At 46.7% G+C, this 14936-nt stretch overlaps 1 protein-coding gene across 2 annotated transcripts in view; it reads left to right on the forward strand.

Annotated features, from left to right (window-relative positions):
• Bicc1 (BicC family RNA binding protein 1) overlaps positions 1-14936 on the forward strand; it is a 242517-nt gene that overhangs the window by 192094 nt on the left and 35487 nt on the right. For both annotated transcript variants that reach the window (XM_032888580.1, XM_032888581.1), the window contains exons 4-9: positions 7036-7115; positions 9189-9347; positions 10277-10330; positions 10799-10993; positions 11783-12034; positions 14552-14683. In XM_032888580.1, coding sequence (XP_032744471.1) covers positions 7036-7115; positions 9189-9347; positions 10277-10330; positions 10799-10993; positions 11783-12034; positions 14552-14683 — 872 coding nt within the window. The remainder of the gene's footprint in view (positions 1-7035; positions 7116-9188; positions 9348-10276; positions 10331-10798; positions 10994-11782; positions 12035-14551; positions 14684-14936) is intronic.

The raw sequence follows: 14936 nt of genomic DNA on the forward strand, positions 1-14936 counted from the left end.
ATATGTGTGTATGTATGTATGCGCATGTGTGTATGTATGTGTATATGTGTGTGTGTATGTATGTATGCGCATGTGTGTATGTATGTGTATATATGTGTGTATGTGTGTATGTATATATGTGCATGTGTGTATGTATGTGTGTATGTGTGTGTATGTGTGTGTGTATGTGTGTTGTGGGAGGAGCTGTTCATGTCACTGTGGATCAGAAGCAGGGAGAGCTTCCTGAAGGGAGTGAGGGGGAATATATTCCAGAGTTCTAAGCCCTTGATCTATCTGCTCTACGTAACAGTTTTCACGAACCCCTAGACAGTTCCCCCAGCTGGGCAGCAAGCATTAGAACCACAGTAGCAACTACAGCAACCAGGCGCCACTGGGGACCTCCAGTGTTCAAGCAAAGTGCCACATGTTCTCCGGTTATTCCCTCCTTCCTCTGCCCCCTTTCCTTTCCACCCCTGTCCCTCCTGTCTTCTCTCCCTCTCTTTCTCTCTTCCCCTTCTCTCTCACCCTTTTCTCTCCCCTTCTCTCTCTTCCTCCCTCCCTCCCTTTCCGTCCCTCCCTCTCTCCCTCTCTTCTCCTCCTCTCTCTCCCCTTCTCTCTCCCCTTCTCTCTCCCTCCCTCTCCCTCCTCCCCTCTCCCTCCTCCCCTCCCTCTCCCCCCTCTCTTCATCCCTCTCCCCTTCTCTCTGCCTCTTTCTGCCACTCACCCCTCCCCCTTTTCCCCTTCACTCTCCCTCCCTCTCCCCCTCCATCTCCCAGAATCTCTCACTGACTTTCCCACAGAGCTTATTATAGTTCCCTCAGAAGTGACCTAGGAATCCACATGTTTTCATCACATATGAAAAGATCTGAGCTGACATTAGAAGTGGGATGTTCTGTGTACAGTATTCTGGTTCTTCCTGGCTTCCACTCTGAGGTCATTGAGCACCTTTTAGAGTTCTGGGGCTTTTTCTGATCCTTGATATGCATTGATTTTTTTTGTGGGGGGAGGTATACAAACATTGATGCTTAAGGCCCCACAGCCTTGTTTATATGGGTTCTCCAACGTACCCAATCTCCTACCTCACCTAATCTGGAAACCTAAGTCTAAAATGCTTCGACATCCAGATCTCCCTGGGAGCTGTCTTGATACCCAAAGTACAGAGTGCTACTGGACCCAGCCTGGTGTGATGGTTGCACTCGAAGGCAAGCATGCGGAAGGCGGCACGAACAATCAGCTTCAGCTCCAGGGAGCATGTGAAGCCGGTGCGATTGTGCTTAAATTTGCCCCCCATGACTTAGGGATCTCATCGGTATGCAAATACCCAAGACTGAAGGGGAGGTGCAAACATAGTCCCAAGTGCTTCAGGTCAAAGACAACTGTATCCGTTATCAAAACAAAAGCATCCGAGGGAAGGAAGAGTTGGTTTTAGCTGACAGTTCCAGTGGGGGAGTCCACACTGGCAGCGCAGGCAGGTACAGGAAGCACGAGAGAGATCACGTTGTCAACCCTAAACACAATGTGAAAGAGAATGAACTCCAAGCGGGGTGAGGCTTTGAACCCTCAGAGCCCATCTCTGGTGACAGTCTTCCTCCTGCAAGCTCTACCTCTCAAGAGTCCACAACCTTCCCTGTAGACCTAGATTTTTCAAATCTGACTTTAATAAGGGTTTTTTAAACACTTCAATCTCCCTTCTAGTCCACCGACCACAGGTAGGAGAGGAAGATCTTTAATAGGATGCCCAAGGTGGGGTGTAGACCTGTTTAGAAGTGGTTCTTTGGGGCAAAACATGAATCAGTAGCAGCAGCTTGATCTAGAAGAAGCTGCGAGGCTCCACTGAATCAACATAAGTCAGCAGAAGCGGCGAGAAGCAGCCGGAACACGGTGAGAAATTCTCTGGCGCTTTCCTCCCTACCAGCGCACCGCAAGCGAAGATCAGCACAGCATTGCAAGGCGAACCAATGCCAGAGTGGCGTTCACTGTCTGTCGGGTTATACTTATTCGCTTTCCAAATATCACGCGTCCTCTCAAGTGTCTGCCTCAGCCAAACTTCCTCTTGTAAGACAGCTCGCAGAAGAACATCACGTGACACAATGGAGTCTCCAAAGAAACCAGAAATTTCCACTCCTCTTCCCAAACAGCGCCACCTGCTGGGGACCAAGTGTTCAGACATATCAGCCTGAGGGGGACATTTCACATTCAAACCACCATAATACCCCATTTTAAAATAGCCATTACACTATTTAGTAACTGGGTAAGTACTGTTGATGGCAATAGATTTCATACTGGCCACTCCTAGACTGCCTAACCCTTACCCCACCCCCCAACTCCTGTTGGCTAGATGGTTTCAGAGAAGTTAAACCTGACACAAAAATTGCAGAACCATCTGAGCCAGGAGAAAATTCCTCACACTGATCTCCGCGAGTTTAAGGCTGGTTGGATGCTTTGGTAAAGTTTACCAGTGTCTTCAGGCCAGGATGTGGACTCTACAAAGGTGATCTTTTCTAGGGATGTTGTGAGTGCAAAAAGTGTGTCTCTAACAGAACACATTGAATCATAGGCTGAATTTTGGGGGCTGGGGAGATGGCTCAGCGATTAAGAGCTCTGGCTGTGCTTCCAGAGGTCCCGAGTTCAATTCCCAGCAACCTCATGGTGGCTCATAACTATCTGTAATGGGATTTGGTGCCCTCTTCTGGTGTTCACAAAGAGAGCTATAGCGTACTCACATACATAAAATAAAATTTAAAATTTGTTTTAAAAAAATAGACTGAATTTTGGGGTATGGCGGGTTAACGCTTGTGTTTGGCAGTGCTCAGTCACAAAGATGGGACTCAGCTATCGTCTGTTGGGGGAAGAACAAGAACGTAAGCTAAAATATCAATAGCGCATAACCGTTCCCAGCATGGAGGGACATGTCTGATTGATGTGGTTTGTTTTTTTTTCAGGGGTGGGGTGGGGAGGGCCAGTTTCCATGGAAAGGAATGAAGAGAAGGAAGCAGTATTTTAGTGTCACCCCATGCTTCCAGGGGTGTCTGTGAGGCTAGAACCCCAGGGGCAGAAGCAAGTCCAAGACCATCTTCCTCTAGCTCGACGAAGCTGAAGTTTAGTTCAGGAAGCATCTCATCTCTAAAATGGTTACCGAAATCGTGTTCTTGAGATGTTCTCCTAAGAATCAGCATCGGTGTCTATGAACTCACAGACGGGAGCCCAGAGAACATTCTTGTGCAATGTATTGAGCTCCGCAGAGAAGGGCCCTCTCTCTTTTCTTCCTTCTGTGGTGCACACATTCCCCCACAGCTGCATTTCTCTAGTGAGAGAGGTTGCTACCCAGTCTCCTCTCTGCCACAGGAGGAGACACACCTGAAAGACAGGAGCGGACAAGTGCCATCTGAAACCCAAGGCACATGGTCACCTCGGGAAACGAAGGGACCTGAGCCTAGAGTCTCCTCCACAGAGACATTTTCAACAGTAGACAGCTGCTAGTCTGTTCAGTGGCACGGCGGGTGTGGATGGCTTGCTTGGTTTCTAACATCCCTATGTGTTATTCAAGTGCTCCACACCCTTAGTGCCCTTGGATGGACCAACAGATTTCTGTCTTAGGAAAGGTCTACTCAGGGGAAGCCATAGGCTGGGGATGCTTCATTTCTAAGAACAACATGAGAAGGGAACCTGAGGTATGTGTGGTTGAAGAGTGGGGTGACACTGGGATTTTACCTCAAAGTAATTAAGTTGGAGGAGGGGAGAGCTAGGCACTTGGTTCCTTTATCTGTCTCTTGATGCTTTCTAGCTGATGCTTCAATCATTTTGTGCTTATCAGTGAGGTCAGCACTCCAACTCTCCATCAAGTGTTTCTAGGGTGGAGTTCAATGCGACATTTATCCCCTGTGATTTTTACAGTTTATCTTAAACTGAAATCTTCACCAGGCGCTGGCCCTCAGGCATGGCGAGGAATGAATGAGGTTCCGTTCAGAATAGAAGCAAACAGCCTGTACGCGTCTTCTATGTAGAGGCAAGAGTGGACGGGGCGTGCGTGCCCCTAGACATCTCAGCCCTGTGACTCGATGTGGTCGTGTCTGCTTTTCTCAGTTTCTATTAAGCATGGCTCATCAAAGGACCACTTTCCAACAAGAGCCGGGCCCTGAGGGTTGAGGGTTAGGGGTAGGGGTTTGGAGACATTGCCCAGGCACAGCTGTGCTGGATAGTAATTTGCTTTCTGACCACTAGGTGGTGCTCATTCACTTCATATTTAAATGCTGTTGAGTTTTTGTGGATTTTTTTTTTCTCTTTTGCTTATTGTTCCATTGTTGGAAAGAAGGTTGATGATAACCAAATTATCCTTAAACTGAGAGTGTGCCTGATCCTCTACAGGTGCCGGTGTATAAGGATTTTAATGTATTTATTTAGCCTGGTAAGCAACCGGTTTACAAGCTAACATACCTTGCATGCAGGGTGTGTGTGTATATGTGTGTGTAAATGATATTGATTTATATTCTTCAGAATTACTTTGTCACTTCTGTCCGACCAGTGCATAGTGATTACAACAAACATTCTCACGGATCGATGCGGTTAACTATGGGGATTTAAGAGTCCTCTGGATAAACCAATGAAAGCCTGTACGGTGAATGGAAGTGATGTGGCATGGTGAGCAGATACAGAGAGTAGCCCAGGCTGGACCTGGGCAGGAGGCATTGGGGAATGAGCCATCAGGATCGCTGGAGACAAACTTTCTCTCCTAGACTGTAGTGGGCATTGCTTTTAGGTTCCCCAAATCTTAGAGCCTATGAAAGACGCTTTTAGAAAGTTTCAAGCAATCTTAAAGTCTTTGCAAATGTTAGAGATGGGGCTAAAAAGACAAGGGCATAAGGAGAGACTCAGGCAGGGGTAGCAGCGGGGACAGGGCAGGGGGGCAGTGAAAGGGTGATTCAGTGAGGTTCACCACACACTCTGCATTCCAAAGCCACCCACGGGGTGTAGTCAGCTGTGGTCTCATATCCTGGTCAGAGGAGTTGAGTAGTCTTAAGAACATGGGTTTCTCCTCTCCTTCCCTCCACGGCCTCTCCCCTGGATTGACCAGTTGCACCTCAAAGTGTATGATATGTTCAGCATGGCAGTGACTTTGGCCTGTGGGTAGCCTGGCAGTGGAGGAATCCCTACATGGGAAGACGTAGGTAGTTCAGGTATAATCCTGATCCAGTGGTTCTGCGTCCTTAACCTAGGTAATTCCTGCTTTGAGAGAACAAAAGGCTCAGTGGTTGTGGAAGGTACCCCTCGATATTTATGGATCTCTATCCTGTACTGGACAGAAAGGACTCAGGGAATTCACTGGCCACAGTTATGACATATTGAGGATCATGACCAAAGTGTCCATTTCTTGACTTTATCACTCATGCAAATGAGCAAACGACTCTCGGCCTACCCTGGGACCTTCTTCATTTGCATCTCGCTGGCCAATAAGGCGTCGGAACATCCAGACTGCTAAATTCTGGAGACCCCAGTGAAGGAGAAATGGAAACACGCCCTCGTGGTTCCGTGTCCTTGATTTCTCCCTCTCGGGGTGTCTAGATGCCGCTGCACCCCAGGCTGGAAGGATAAAGCAGAGTCTAAATCACACAGGATCCTGGTCCACCTGAGAGTCCCAGTGCCTTGGGGGTGGGGAGAGAGTGAGAAGGCCTTCTCTGATGAGGATCGTCAATGAAACTGCACTCTGAGAGGATTTTAGCTTGTGCACATACCTTTATTCGGGGTGGGCTTGTGCATGTACACTTTATTCCAGAGAACCAACGGTTGTCTAGTTTTGAGGAAGGGGGTGAAAATATCTGGGGGTCTGGGGGCAAAGGTCGTTGGCTGAAGGCTTAAGGTACTGAGGTGCTTCATTAGCATGGGGAAGCATTCCAGGAATCTCACCTGCAGGGCTATGTGACATTCCTCAGGTAGTCATCATGGGATCAGGGTTCCAGATCCTTCAGAGAAGAGGAGGCCCCAGCTGACAAAGAGAGTCTGCCCTTTAGCACGGAGCTCAGGGCTGCCCATTAACATCAGACTCTGACCTTAGCGTCGCGGCAACACAGCTTGAGCAAAAGACATGTGCAGCCCCCTCCCTCCATCTGTTAGAAGATTCCAGCTGTGTCTGGCCCTCACTCCAGTTCCCCCTAGTGAGCCTGACAGGCCTCTCTCCTCGCTGCAGCCGGCTCTCCAATCCTTGCGGCTTGTATCCCACTCTCCTTCATACAGTAACCGTTTGTAACATGTAAAATACTTTACGAAATGTTGTTTAGCCTCCTTGTACAGCACTCAAGCTCTGTGTATGCTGGAATCTTCTCTACCAATACACTCCCCAGGCCTTGGTCCACCATCTAGTCCAGTAAAGGCAATCAGTGATCTCGAAGGACTGAACACTTCCCTATTTAAAACCCAGTTCTATCAACAAATCACACTGTGTATTAGTCACTCAGAGTGAACTCAGGGTAAATATGAAATAGTCCCGAGTGGACTTTGTTGTTCTGGGCACGTTGGCCCTTGCGGTTGTTTTCTGTAATGTATCATCACGGTTTAAGTTGTGGACAGAGTTGGAAGACATTGCATTATAGGGCCAGGTCTGCATCCTGTAAAATCCACTTTCCTAGGGCAAGTGACTATTGCTGTATCTTGTGTTGGTTTTCTCTGTTAAAAAAACCTTCACAAAGCTATGACTTGGATTAAACAAATTACTCTATTATCTTTAGGATGGGGCCAAGAATATAACGGGAACTCAATTCACGAGTCGGATTCACAGATACCTTATTTTATTTCACAGCGGTGTGGTTTGCTTAGTTTGCAAAGGTTAGAGGTAAATGTCTCATCCAGTTTTCAGAAGAGGGGAAACGAAACACTGATCAGTGCACACGCTGGTTACTCTCCTGTGCTCGTCATCATAGCGACCGCATAGACACCATATAGATCGCCCAGTGCAGTAACTGCAGGGTTTACTGTGAAATGTTTCAGATTGCAGAATTGGTCTCAGAGCGGGCAGTTGAGGGAGGTGTGACGTCTCGTGTAAGCCTTTCTTCCGGTTCTTTCCAGATCCCCACATCAAGGTTTCTGGGAAGAAAGAGGCTGTGAAGGAAGCCAAAGAAATGATCATGGCCGTCTTAGACACGAAAGTAAGTGAACGCTCCCAAGCTGGTACCCAAGAGCTGCGTGCAGAAGGGAGAACCAGGGAAAAGAAATCAGGAAGCTTTGAAAGGTGCATGGGATCCTGTTGGGGCAGGAGGGGGATGGAGAAAGTGCTTGGTGTGAATGGTTTCTATCCTATCAAGTAATTGTGTATACACACACACACACACACACACACACACACACACACACACACATATGTATATATATATGACTCCATGTGCATATATATGTTTGCACATATATACTATCTTCAGAAAGATACATTGGCCCTAGTTAGTGCTACGTAAGTGACCAAGATGAAAGAAATGAGCACATTTGCTTTTCTGAGGTCATAGGAACCCTGTGGCCCTGTGTGAGTATCTGTGTGTGCTAGCATGTGTGTGCTCACACTTGGCCTAGAATGAATGGCATGCTCGATCCACTGCAAACACATATACAGAAGAATAAGGAGAGAGGCTAAACGCGTGTAAGCCGACAGTCATTTGCGATGCCGTGCCTTTAAACACGCTGGAAGGCCTGGCGCTTAATATTGTACAGATAACAATTTGATTTTCCTCAAAAGTAACTTGTCACAGAGATGTTAAATAATTTGGCCAACATCTCAAAGCTGGTAACTGGGGTGGCGGTTCAAATCCAGGCCGTGGTTCCAGCTTTTCATTTTTCCTTGCTACTTAATTTTTTTACTTTATTTTATTGAAATATTTCTGATCTTGCCCTCTGACCTTTTGTTTTTCTGGGTTTATCTTTGCTTTTTTCTTTTCTTTCTTTTTTTTTTTAAGAATTATTTCCATTGTAAGTTTTAAGTGATTTTTTTTTTTTTTTTTTTTTTTGGTTTTTTTTTTTGGAGCTGGGGACCGAACCCAGGGCCTTGCGCTTCCTAGGTAAGCGCTCTACCACTGAGCTAAATCCCCAGCCCCTTAAGTGATTTTTAAAAAAGATTTATTTATTTTTATGTGAGTACACTGTAGCTGTTCAGACACACCAGAAGAGGGCATTGGATCCCCATTACAGATGGTTGCGAGCCACCACGTGGTTGCTGGGAATTGAACTCAGGATCTCTGGAAGAGCAGTCAGTGCTCTTAACCACTGAGTCATCTCTCCAGACCTCCATTGTAAGTTTTAAGTAGCTTAGGGTGTTTTTTTTTTTCCTTCCCTAAAAAGGGGGTTTCTTTCTTGTATTTCAAAAGTGAAAGTGAAACGAAGTTAAGCTTCCAAATAAAAAACACTTTTTGGGCGCAAGTCAAAAACCGATGACTTCAGAAGGTTTTCAACTTACTGATATTTTGATATCCTGAGTCTTACTGATCAGGGACGCCATTAACAGTCTCAAACATTCAAAAAGTTTTACATCGGTCGTTGTAGCATTCGATGTAATTCCTCAGAATTAAATATTGGGGTGCCAGTTTGACCACCACCTTTTCATTCCCCATGGCTTGTGATTTTACACTTTCTTTAGGGAACTGAGCCTCTGATTGGGGTTCATTTATTCGCACCAGGGTCGAAGTTCTTAGGAGTTCTCCACTTCTCTTCCCGTCAGCTGGTAGAAGGAATGGCTGTGTAGGGTTGGGTGGGCAGCAGCTGAGGAGCTCCTGTGTACAGGAACTCAGGCAGCCTGCGTGTCAGCATGTGTGATCTCAGTGGGGGCTTTACCTATATATAGTCCTGGTTCCTCCTTGTCATAGATCCGCTGCCCAACACGGCATCTTTGGTCATGCGAGCACACTTTCATCTGTCTTTGGGTATTTGAACCGTTTCATGAATAAATGCCTATAAAAGAAAAAAACTGAATAATTTATTGACCATCGAAACTGACTATTTAGGAGAGGATCTTCTGCCCAAGTATTGCGGTTAAAAAAAAAAAAGTCTCCGCCTTCTGAAAGATGTATCGTAAAACGAGATTTCTTCTTAATGAAGAAACCCGATAGAAATTGGTTAGATTGAGACCATCCTCCCGTTGAGAAGTCCGTAGTTTCCTGTGGATTGGGGTCTAAAAGCGCCGTAAGGGCAGAGCGATTGGTGGTGTTAACGCATCGGGACGTAACCCTGCTTCCGCGCAGAGCAACCGCGTCACGTTGAAGATGGATGTCTCGCACACAGAGCACTCCCACGTCATCGGCAAGGGCGGTAACAACATTAAAAAGGTGATGGAAGACACGGGCTGCCACATCCACTTCCCAGACTCCAACAGGAACAACCAGGTGGAAAAGAGTAACCAGGTGACTGGTCCCTCTGCACCCTTGCGTCTCAGTAAGCGAATCCCTTCGGAGAGATGAGGGCAAAGAGCAACCAGAGGAGTCTATACATGGCAGACGTGGTGGCTGGTGGGCTCCCCCATTCCCCAGGAGGCTGAGGTACTCTGCTGGTCCAAGGATGAGTTGTAGAGCTATGGTACTCTGCTTGGTCTCTAAATAGTAGATATTAAGGGACCGGGTATCCCTCAGGGCAATGCATTTTTTACCCCCGGAGCTGGGAACCGAACCCAGGGCCTTGTGCTTGCTAGGCAAGTACTCTACCACTGAGCTAAATCCCCAACCCCGGGACCGGGTATCCCTAAAGACCATTAAAAAGAACTGAGAAAGTTTATCAAGCTTGTCTTGTCTGGGAGTTTGTGGGTTCTGGATACACAGTTATAGAAGTGGCCCTTGAGGTCACTGTGACAAGATGGTTCTGTCACCCATCGTAAGACTCATGCTTTGGTTGATGGGTCATGGCGAGGCATCTATGGAGGAAGCTGGAGAGGCAGGTACTAAGGCTGTGATTATCTGTCCGCTGGTGTGGAGGGAGAAGGCTTACGGCTAACGAGTCCCATACATGCACATCATGGCTGTTAATAAGTACCTCCCGTGCTGACAGAGAGGCTTTAAACAAAAGGGGGAAATGCTGTGGGTGGGAGTATTGATCAAGGGGTCCGAATGACTTCCTGCGAGCCGCTGGCTGTGGTGCAGTTCAAGGATGAGGTCGATCCATGGCCAGATATCACCGGAAGAGGGGCTCACTAGAAGCAAATTCTGGTTTGCCGGTTTGGGCTGAGGCTTTATTGGTCAGGAGACCCCGTGCTCGATGTTCAGCAGCAGGGGCGCGGCTCCCTAGGAAGGCGGACGAGGGTGTGGGTGGTGGAGTAAGCCTTCCTCTCTTATTTTTGCAGGTGTCTATAGCAGGACAGCCAGCAGGAGTAGAATCGGCCCGAGCGAGGATTCGGGTAACTGCGCTAATCTCTGGGGTCATGCATGCACGCTCACCATACTGACATAACGAGGGGGCAGGAATAGCCTCATTTGCTATTTGCTAACCAAGTCCCGTTTCAGGAAGCAGCAGACAGTGGAGCAGGGTGCCTTTGGGAGCACTCGGACCTCTGTCATCTGGCCTCTGGTGGAGGCGTTGTTATCAGTATTTAGACCACAACATCCTAGGTTTGCTTGCAAATGCTTCTTCGTTGGAAGCTTTGTGGAAACGCTCGAACTTTCGCCAGACTCGGTGATCAGATAGCTGCTTGATAGAGCGCCACAAACAAAAGGCTCCTTCCGTTAGGAAATATTACACACTACGGCTGAAGCCCGGGCCTCCGGTGCTGTCAGTTCATCTTTAAAACCCGTCCTGAGAAGAAAACAGATGAGCAGTGTGTCTCTCTGCAGATGTGACACTTTACCACTGCCTTGGCCTCTCCTAGGAGCTGCTTCCTTTGGTGCTGATGTTTGAGTTACCGATCGCCGGGATTCTCCAACCGGTCCCAGATCCCAACACCCCCTCCATCCAGCACATCTCACAGACGTACAGCGTTTCCGTGTCGTTTAAGCAGAGGTCTCGAATGTATGGTGCTACCGTCATAGTGCGAGGGTCTCAGAATAACACTAATGCTGTGAAGGTTGGTGACGTCCAATGACCTCAAAACACAGATCATGAAAGCTGTCTTTTTTATTTTTATTTCCTTTCTTTCTTTCTTTCTTTCTTTCTCTCTTTCTTTCTCTCTTTCTTTCTTTCTTTCTCTCTCTCTCTTTCTTTCTTTCTTTTCTCTTTCTTTCTTTCTTTTCTCTTTCTCTCTTTCTTTTCTCTTTCTCTCTTTCTTTATTTCTTTCTTTCTTTCTTTCTTTCTTTCTCTCTCTCTTTCTTTCTTTCTTTCTTCTTTCATTCTTTCTTTTTTGTGGGGAGATCCTTATGCTGACCTTAAATTCACAGTTCTCTCAGGGCTGGAGAGATGGCTCAGTAGTTAAGGCTCTCCCAAAGGACCCCGGGGTTCAATTCCCAGCAACCAGCATGGCAGCTCACAACTGTCTGTGACTCCAGTTCCTGGGGAAATCTGATACCTTCACACACACATCATACAAACAGGCAGAACATCGATGGACATTAAATAAATAAAAATATTAGTTAATTTAAAAAGTTCAAAATATCACGGTTCTCCTCGGCCTTCCAGATGCTGCGATCACAGATAGAACTATGTATGCCGCCCTTCCCAGTACAAGTTTTAGGTTTATGGATAGAAGACTAATTGGTTTTCGGCCATTTCCTTTGTGCTACTCCTGGGCTCATAGAACATGCCGCTGATGTTTTCCTATAGTTGTTGGAGGCACGATAGAAACGTCGCCTGTATGGGGACAGTTGTATTTGATGGGATTACTGCTCCCTCTCTCCCCACTCTGCTTCTCTCTGCCAGGAAGGGACAGCCATGCTATTGGAACACCTCGCAGGGAGCTTGGCATCCGCCATCCCCGTGAGCACACAACTGGATATAGCAGCCCAACACCACCTCTTCATGATGGGCCGGAACGGAAGCAACGTCAAACACATCATGCAGAGGACAGGGGCGCAGATCCACTTTCCCGACCCCAGCAATCCACAGAAGAAATCCACCGTCTACCTCCAGGGCACCATTGAGTCCGTCTGCCTGGCAAGGCAGTACCTCATGGTAAGGCTTCTGGAGGTCAGCCTTGTGGTCTCTTTCTTTGCTTCTTTGAATACACCACGTTTCCGCGCTGACTCTGGGAACCTGCTGTTTAAGAGGGCCGTTTGGAAGTCTAGGCAGAAAGGGAAATTTCCTGGTCAGAGGAGACAAAAACCAAGCCAAGCCAAAACTGGAAAATAAGGGTTATTGTTCTGCTGTGGGCTGTATTTGATTGAGTAGAGAAGCAAATATATATATGTATATGTATATATATATATATGTATATGTATATGTATATGTATATATATGTATTTTTTTTCTTAGACTAAACACAGATGAGATTACAGATGAGTGCATTTTTTTTTTTCTTTTTTTCGGAGCTGGGGACCGAACCCAGGGCCTTGCGCTCGCTAGGCAAGCGCTCTTCCGCTGAGCTAAATCCCCAACCCCGATGAGTGCATTTTTGTGATATGGATGGAAGGACATGGGGGTGCTGATACTCAATTTGAACGTCAAACAGAAAACTAAAAATTCCATTGAAAGGTCACCTTCACAGGCTGAGGGGATGGCCCAGTTTCCACACAAGCCTGAAGACCTGAGCCTGGATCCCTAGCGCTCATGTAGGGAAGGCAAGGCTGGAGACGCATGTCTGCAATCCGAGGGCTGGAGAGGCAGACAGATTCCTACAGATAGGAAACTGCCTGCTGTTGGCCTCTGGCCGGCCTGGGTTATACCCACACATCTATAAAAACTTGACTCCCGGCGATCTAAAACACTTGTACATTTAATACATCTATTATGTAGATAAAGCACTACTCCGCCCATTAATTTCTGAATGCTGTGAAAGAAAAGCATTCGTTGTGTCATACAAAAGCATCCTGACTTAAGGCCTTTCTCTCCTTCATATGTTTATTTGAAACCCCAGTGTGTGTGGGTTGGTGTGTGGTGGCCACTGAATGGACGGGGCCGACAGAGACTTATTAAAAACAGATTACACGATTTCGTTCGAGGCCCAGCCTTTAGTGGCGTTTGAGTCAGTAGGCTTCGGGTGTGGTCTCCACTATTAACCTGTCAAATCCATTTAAAGAAGAAAAAAAACAACCTAGACAACCCAGATATGTACTGTTGCGTCCATTCCTCTGACAGACGAAACTTCTTATAGTTAATCAGGGCAATGGGAGATTATAATTCACTTTCTGTGAATATTTTTTTTGTTAGCCAGGTTTATTTTACTGTATTGTCATTAATGCTTCAGCAGTGGGCGTATTTATGTATGGAAACCGCCAAATTACTCTTCGTAGTGCCTTCCTTTCCAAGGATGTTATTTCTAAGCTTAAAAGGCTTGAAACATTTCACAGATTCACATCCCTACTCTGACCGCACCTGCCCACAACGTAGATGTTTTTCGAAAGGTGCTATTGTGCAATACTGAAAGAAGGGAGAGAAAAATTCAAAGGTTTTAGCAACCCTTTTTACTATCCATACATGAAGGAAAGCCACTTTTACTCATGAGTGAAAAGGGCCATTTTTCATTTTGATCACAGTGTAGCCAGCATTGTCCAATACATGTGAAAAAAATAAAAATCTAGTGACCAGGCTGGAGAGATGGCTCAGCCTTCAAGAGCACGGACTGCTCTTCCAGAGGTCCTGAGTTCAATTCCCAGCATCCACATGGTGGCTCACAACCATCTGTAATGGCATCTGATGCCCCCTTCTGGTGAGTCTGAAAACAGGGACAGTGTACTCAAATACATAAGATATATAAATAAATCTTTAAAAAAGAATTCAGTGACCCAGGGCTTGAGCCGAGCAGCATTCTATACAAGAGGAAGAGAAGCTGAGTGGTGGTAGGCAGTGAGGATCAGGAAGAAAGGAGCAGAGAAAAGAACCAAAGGTAGCTTCCGTAGTGATCCCCACAACCCCCAAAAAGTGAGGGTTAGCACAGTGGTTCACTGCTCATGCTCAGGAGGAGGTGGTTACAGCTTAAGCCTCCTTAGAAGGACCAACTCTGAAAGCTCTGAGTGATGTGCAGACTCCACCTACAGGACATTGAGAGTTGGGCGTGGCCAAGACAGATCCAGGACATTGAGAGTTGGGCATGGCCAAGACACAGTGTGCAAATCTGTGATGGGATAGGCCAGGCTGAGCCAAAGCAGAAGTTATTACACAGCAGTTGAGTTCTTCTTCCGGATATAGTGTCATGGCTCCCCGTAAGTCACCAAGCAAGGGCCTATTACCTGAACCTCAGAGTGGTGAAGAATCTCTCAGTACAATTGCTGACAGAACTGAAGCCAGACAGTGAAGGATTTTTTTCCATAGTAAAGAGTAGACTTAAAAGAAGAAAAGGGCCACACCAAACCCATAAGCTTAACAGACACAGTTTCAGTTCCCCGATAACCCCCCGCCCCTCACCTTGGTCCCCTACCTTCCTTATGAAGACGTGAATGGTATTTAGTTTAAATATTCTATAGTGTATTTGGAGAGATGCTCAGGTACAGGTGCTGTAATGACACTCCTGACCCTCATTGCTGTCTCATCTAGGGGTGTCTTCCTCTGGTGTTGATGTTTGATATGAAGGAGGACATCGACGTGGACCCACAGGTCATCGCACAGCTCATGGAGCAGCTAGACGTCTTTATCAGTATTAAACCAAAGCCCAAACAGCCCAGCAAGGTTGGTTCAGAGCCTGCACCCAGTGCAACGTCTGGAATAGCATCCTCTATCCACTCCAGGTGTTCATTTACACGGGACTAATTTCCGACATGTGTATTTGGTTATAACAGTTAACGTTTGTAGCGTTGCCCTCCATGATCTGCCACCATTTTCTTCATACGGTTTTTGACTTTTGTTCTAGTTCATATTCAGTAGCCATCGCTTTGCTGTAAATACAAGAGAAAGGAAAGTCTATTTCCCTGACTTTGTCGTT

This window comes from Rattus rattus, chromosome 18 (assembly GCF_011064425.1).
Source record: "Rattus rattus isolate New Zealand chromosome 18, Rrattus_CSIRO_v1, whole genome shotgun sequence".
NCBI lineage: Eukaryota > Metazoa > Chordata > Mammalia > Rodentia > Muridae > Rattus > Rattus rattus.